This window comes from Hylobates moloch, unplaced genomic scaffold (assembly GCF_009828535.3).
Source record: "Hylobates moloch isolate HMO894 unplaced genomic scaffold, HMol_V3 SCAFFOLD_3177, whole genome shotgun sequence".
Taxonomy (NCBI): Eukaryota; Metazoa; Chordata; class Mammalia; order Primates; family Hylobatidae; genus Hylobates; species Hylobates moloch.
In genome coordinates, this window is record NW_026655452.1 from 647 (window position 1) to 7,029 (window position 6,383).

At 52.6% G+C, this 6,383-nt stretch overlaps 1 protein-coding gene across 4 annotated transcripts; it reads right to left on the reverse strand.

The window, feature by feature from the left end:
• Positions 1-481: 481 nt before the first annotated feature.
• Positions 482-4,735, reverse strand: LOC116464715 (COMM domain-containing protein 4). 4 transcript variants are annotated; one of them, XM_032147974.1, is made up of 8 exons: positions 4,645-4,735; positions 2,598-2,669; positions 2,312-2,377; positions 2,049-2,088; positions 1,627-1,746; positions 1,411-1,491; positions 877-1,053; positions 482-790 (listed from the first exon to the last, which is right to left on the reverse strand). In XM_032147974.1, the coding sequence occupies exons 1-8, from the start codon at positions 4,645-4,647 to the stop codon at positions 750-752; spliced, it is 600 nt and encodes a 199-aa protein (XP_032003865.1). In that variant the 5' UTR covers positions 4,648-4,735; the 3' UTR covers positions 482-749. The 4 variants fall into 4 exon arrangements, with proteins under 4 accessions (XP_032003865.1, XP_032003866.1, XP_032003867.1 ...); XM_032147975.2 differs by lacking the exon at positions 2,312-2,377; XM_032147976.2 differs by lacking the exon at positions 1,411-1,491.
• Positions 4,736-6,383: the final 1,648 nt, after the last annotated feature.

Sequence of the window (6,383 nt, forward strand, 5' to 3'; positions counted from 1 at the left end):
TGAGGCAGAATTGCTTGAACCCAGGAGGCAGAGGTTGTGGTGAGCCAAGATCGTGCCACTGTACCATCTCAAAATAAATAAATAACAAGATGGCAGTGAAACCTGGGCAAGAGGAGCGAAACTCCATCTCTAAATAAATAAATAAATAAATAAATAGAAGATGGCAGTGAAACAAGGGCAATCTCCTTTCTGTACAAGGGGCATTTGGCTTTGGGGCCACCAATTTGCTGCTAGCCTGAGGACATGGCCAGGGGACAAAGACAGCAGAGCCAAGAGCATCCCAGATCTGGGAGCCAGAACCCTGATTTTCTTCTCACTAGACAAGCAGATGCACTTTGGTCCTCAGTTGGCCTCACCTGTGACCTCCCTCAATCAGCAATTGAGAAAAGAAAATGAGTGATGGACCAAGGAAGCCCGTATGCCACTTTTTTTCTCTCACAAAAACCCTTGATCTGAACCCAAACAGAAGCCCCTGCACACATTCGTTTATACTTCTGTTTATTTTTCCTGCTCATGGAAACAGCCAACAATTGCCTTTCAAGGGAAGGGAAGGTAATGCTGGGAAAGTTCCTCAGGAGCCCTGAGCCGAGTTCTCAAGAGAGAAGTGAGGCAGCTGGGGATCTGGGAGGCCAGAGTCCAGGCCAGGGCCTCAGCATCCTAGAACCAGGGCTGCCTCCCGAAGAGCAGTTCAGAGGGCGTGACTCCATACGGGCAGGGCAGCTCCACACAGGCCTGGAACACCTTTCTCCTCAGCCGAGGGAGCTCATCAGGGTCTGGGCCTGCTTCAGTTCTGCAGAGGGAAGAGGTGGGCAGGTGGGAGGCAGTCAGGCGGAACTGGGAGAGCCTCTTACCTGTCAAGGAATAGCTGAGCCTCACCTGCCAGGAGGACCTGGAACTTGTCTGCGGAGAGGGACATGGCAACAGGCTGGGCTGGGGTCCCTGGGGCAGCTGCCACCTCCAGCCGCAGGTGCACCATGGGCTCTTCCACGGACCGCAGCAGGCTGGAGCTCAGGGTGTAGTCCACCCGCCAGCCCACACCTGCCAACCTATTCACTGTGAGATGGGATGGGTGGCTCTCAGGATCAAAGCAGGCAAGCCAAGTGGCCCTCAGCCGACACCCACGCTCAGCTCTCAACCCTTCAAGGCTATGTGGCCTCTAAGAAGCTCCCATCCTGCTGACCCAGGCTCAGAACAGGGCAGGTGCCCGATAATCCGTTCGGATCACCCACAGCAGACCTCAGTGACAAGAAACCTTGGCTGGAGTCAGGAGACCAAGGGCCAGGTCCCAGCTCTATGGCTGCTAGTAACCATGTGACCATGGTTAAGTCATCTCCCTGGACTCTCCATGCACTTTGCGTGCTGCGTGCACCTTCTAGAATGAGCCCGGACCCTGGCTGGCCTCATACTTACTGCGTAGGCTGCAGACCCGCAAGTGCTTCTGCAAGGGGCTTTGCTTCTCCTCGTAACAGCGGCACAGGCTGGCCGCGTGCTCTGCAGGTAGAACGGAGTAGCTCTGGAGGTAGCAGGTGGGAGCTGGGCTTGGGCTCCTGGCCCAAACAGGGCCTGTCCCCCTCTCTACCAGCCCTTGGCCCACAGGCTGCCCAGCTGCCAACCCACAGCCCATACCTTTGGGCAGCCCCAGCTGCTGCAGTTCACTGGACAAGGATTCGCCATCGACACTGTGCTTGGCCGCACTGGAGAGGATGAAACTCAGCACTGCCACTGTGGCCTTCACATCGCCTGACTCTGAGGGACCCGTGGGTGGGGCAGGGGGGTGTCACTGTGGGTCCAGCCACCTCCCTGTTGCCCTATTAACTTTAGCTCAAAGCTCCCAGGCCTCCTGGAGCCACAGGCACTGCTACTGCTCCACCAGGAGCTGGCAGAGGACAGGAAGGTGGGACTGTCAATGTCTTTCCTTCCTTCATGCTCCTCCACTAGGGAAGGCAGGTTAAGGATGCTGCTGGGAGGGGTGCGGAGCCCCTCTGTACCAGGCACCAGGCCGAGTTCCCAGGGTTGCCTGGGGCCTATAGACTCAGTGGGCTACTCACCAAACTTGGCGTCAGCCGTGAGCTTCAGGATCTTCTCATACTATGGGGAAAGGAGACCTTCAGGGGGTGCCAGGCCCCTGCTCACCAGCCCCTCACCCCCAGCCTGGATCCTGTGATAAGGAACAGACAAGCTGGAAAGAAGGAAGGGAGGTGCCCAGAGAGGTTGAGACTGGGTCACCCGTTTCCCCAGGCCTAGTGCAGAGTTTTAGGGCAGTGGGGGTCATAAGGTCATAGGACAATGGGGTGCTGGATCTGGTACTCACATCAATTCCCTGTCCCAGCAGCTCCTTTAGTACCTGGCTGCAGAGCAGCCGCAACTTCACAGAGGACTGGAAGGGAAGTCCTTACATCAGCCAGGCTGGCAAACCTCACCCCTCCTTCCTGGGGACAGGCTCAGAGCAAGCCAGCCACTGATCAAGGTCACAAAGCATGGTAGCACAGGCTGAGAGCACTGAGGCCCTAACCCCAGAGAAACCTCGCCATCCTCTACACCCACAATCCCCAGCCCAACACCCCTCCTCCACCCAGAGTAGACCCTGTGCACTCAACCATCTTGGCCAGCGTGCTGATCTCTGCCAGGACCCAGTCGGGACAGTCCAGATCACCACAGAACCGGAACCTCTGCAAGGGAGGGAGGCAGGTCATCAGGCTGGAGGGAGGTCTGAGGTGTGGCCAGGATCCATGTGTCTCCCACACTGCTGCCCACCAGGGACCCCTGGTCCCCAACATAGATGGATACCCTCTGGCCTCTTGTTCTCCCCTATCATTAGGCTGTTGAGTAAACTCCCTGACCCACCCTGCCACCAAACCCTGCTCTGAGGTCTACTCCAGGCATTCATCTGCTCAGCGAACATCAATTGAGCGCCTTCTCTATGCTAGCTCCCACTCTAAGTGCTGGGGGTACAGCAAGGGATAAAACAAAGTCCTGTGCCTCACAGAGACGAGTGACCTCTCTCCCCTCTTCCCTGTACCCACACAACTCCAGCCACTCCAGCATCCCTGCTGCTGCTCAGGAACACCAGCCTTGCTCCCGCCTCCATGCCTGCTGCACTCTCTGTGTGGCTTGCTATGCTTTTTTTTTTTTTTTTTTTTTTTTTGAGATAGTTTCACTCTTGTTCCCCAGGCTGTAGTGCAATGGCGCAACCTCGGCTCACCGCAACCTCTGCTTCCCAGGTTCAAGTGATTCTCCTGCCTCAGCCTCCCAAGTAGCTGGGATTACAGGCATGTGCCACCACACCCGGCTAATTTTGTATTTTTAGTAGAGACAGGGTTTCACCATGTTAGCCAGGCTGGTCTCGAACTCCCGACCTCAGGCGATCCGCCCCCCTCAGCCTCCCAAAGTGCTGGGATTACAGGCGTGAGCCACGGCGCCCGGCCAGTGGCCTGCTATCCCTTAAGTGACACATCAGACCAGCCTTTCTTTTTTTAAAAAATAAAAAAATAAGACAGAGTCTCCCTCTGTTGCCCAGGCTGGAGTGCCATGGCCATGCTAGTCTCGAACTCCTGACCTCAGGTGATCCACCCTCTTCACTCTCCCAAAGTGCTAGGATTACAGGCGTGAGCCACCGCACCCGGCCAGAACAGCCCTTCTTGATAATACTTCTTAAAATAGCCCTTCACCCAAGGAAATTATGGAGGCCGGTGGATATGTTCATTATCTTCATTGTGGTGATCCAAGAGCCAGGAAGATTTGTTCTTTACTTGTCCAGCCTCATCTTTCCCTAACCTCCTGATGATACTCTCCCAGCTTTGGGAAATGCACTCATTCCTGAGGAGCCATGCTCTCTCTCACCTGAAGTCTCTGCACATGCTGTTCCCTGTCTGAAGACACACGTCTCCCACGCTTGCCTCCCAACCCCAGGTACACAAATTGTACTTCAGCCAGCCAGCTCCTGCTATCCACCTTTAAGGTTGATGGCATCCTCAGGGAGCCCCCTTAGCACTACACACAAGGCGCTGTTAGGTCTCTGCCCCTGGAGCCTTAACTGTGACTGCCAATTCAGGCCTCCGATTTCCCCTTCCCTAGGCAGCTCAAGTCCTCCCAGTGCCTAGCACACTTCATGGTATAGAGTAGGCTCTTAGAACGTACGGATGGATGGATTGGATGGATGTATGGATAAGTCTCAACCCCAAAACTACTACTTTCTGGCTCTGGAAAGAGCGGAGGGGCTTCCTGTTAAACAGTGTGCAAGAGTGATCCTGATTCTAAGCACCTTCTTGTACAAGCCCCACAGCAGGGCTGGGTAAGGGGGTGTCCTTGGGAGGTCCTCTTGGGGATGGGGAAGACCTGAAAGGACTCCCAGCTCCAGACAAGCCCTAGTTCCTGCCCCGGGAGGCAGGGGCCCTTCCTTTCACCAGGGAAGCACCGGGATTCTAAGCCGGCCGGCCTGCTCTGTCTTACCCGCCCCCTACCCCTGCCCCCGTCTCGGGAGCGGGGTAGCGGTGGATTTTTCCCTACCAGACCCACAGCCCTCACGCCCGCACACACTGTGTTTGCGGAGAGGCCAGTACAACCTCCCCCAGTTTCCGGAGCCACTTGGCGCCCCCTCATTCCCGCTCCAGCAGCCCAAGCCTCGCTTCGCCCCTGGTGCCTCACCATCGCGCCAAGAAGCCAGGGCCCGGGAATTTCTTTTTCCGGTCCGACCGGGTCAGCTGAGTCGGCGATCACGTGACTTGTACTAAAGGCCTCTGGGAGGGCGGGCTCTGCTCGAGTGAGGCTGGGAGCGGACCGCAGCCCACTGGAGGTGCCGGGGACGGAATGCTGGCGTCTCCTCCTCCGTCTCCCAGAATCTTTCCCTGGAAAAACTGGCGCCAACCGCAAGTTTAACTGAGGACCGAATTAAAGCATTAGAAAAGACAGTGGAAGTTATTTCATTTGTTTAACTTAAGGGGGTAGGATCCCGGGAGCTAGGGTGTTTCAGGTCATTGCCATGTTTTCCACTGTTAAGCAAATAGCATTATACACAGCTGCGGGCTGTGGCAAAAGATATATTTTTAAAACTATTGAAATATACTACATATACAGAAAACTGTACCTATTATAAAGCTTAATAAGTTTTCATCAACTGTACACCTCACATAACCAGCACCCAGGTAAGGAAATAAACCAGATAACTGCTTCAAGTGCGTGGGTATTTTACTTCATTTTGATGAATCGTCTAGGTGCCTAGCAAAAAGGGCTGTCATAATTAACTTTCTCAGGAAAACTCCCTACAGCTTCAACATCAATGGATGCTTATCTTAATTTTTGCCAATCTGATGGGGAAGAAAAATCGGTTGCTTAGATTGCAGTGGTAGTCTGATTACTGGTAGCTTTGAGCTAATGGGTAGTCTAGAACAACTAAGTTTCCGACATTGACTTGAAGAGGCAAACACAAAAAGACAAAACAACAAAAATACATTAGAGAATAGACTAATAACCAGAGAAGAAATTGAACACAGTCGTCCCTTGGTAACCTCAGGATGTTGGTTCCAGGACCTCAGAGATACCAAAATTCACAGATACTCAAGTCCCTGATATAATATGGCATAGTATTTGCAAATAACCTGTGCACATCCTTCCGTATATTTTAAATCATCTGTATATTACTATAATATCTAATGCAATGTAAATGCTTTGTAAATAGCTGTTGTAAAGTTTTTTAATTTTTTTTTTTTTTTTTGAGACGGAGTCTTGCTCTGTCACCCAGGCTGGAGTGCAGTGGTGCCATCTCCGCTAGCTGCCAGCTCCGCCTTCTGGGTTCACGCCATTCTCCTGCCTCAGCCTCCTCAGTAGCTGGGACTACAGGCGCCCGCCACTGCACCTGGCCTGTGTTTTTTTATTGTTTTACTTTTTCCAAATATTTTCGATGCACAGTTGGTTAAATCCAAGGATCCAGAAACCCAGGATACAGAGGGCTGACCGTAGTTTGAGCTCTCTCCTCAATTCCATGCCTATCCCATGCAACAGGTGCAGCTGGTTTTATTGTTGCAGGCTTTCAGGCTTTCAAAAGACAGAGCCCATGACAATTAAACTGCACTATAAAATAGAAAGAAATGTAAAGTGTCCCAATTCATGGTAAAATTGAGCTCATTTCTGAAGAGTTCTTTTACAAATCATAACCACTAGCCTGTTGAAAACAACAGTACTTTAAGTTACTAGACTATCCTATACCATATCAAAAAAATTTTTTAAGAACATAAGACCTGTAATCATAGCATTTTGGTAGGCTAAGGCCGGTGGATCGCTTGAGCCCAGGAGTTCTAGACCAGCTTGCGCAACATAGGGAGACCCCAGTCTCTGCAAAAAATTACCCGCTTGTCCTGGTGCACACGTGTTGTCCCAGCTACCTAAGA

Coding starts and splice junctions, on each gene's coding strand:
- LOC116464715 (XM_032147977.1), bottom strand. CDS start 4,599: ATGAGGGGGCGCCAAGTGGCTCCGGAAACTGGGGGAGGTTGTACTGGC. Junction 1,747..2,048: donor CACGGCTGACGCCAAGTTTG/GTGAGTAGCCCA, acceptor CGGGTCCCTCAG/AGTCAGGCGATGTGAAGGCC. Junction 1,054..1,410: donor GCGGGTCTGCAGCCTACGCA/GTAAGTATGAGG, acceptor CCCATCTCACAG/TGAATAGGTTGGCAGGTGTG.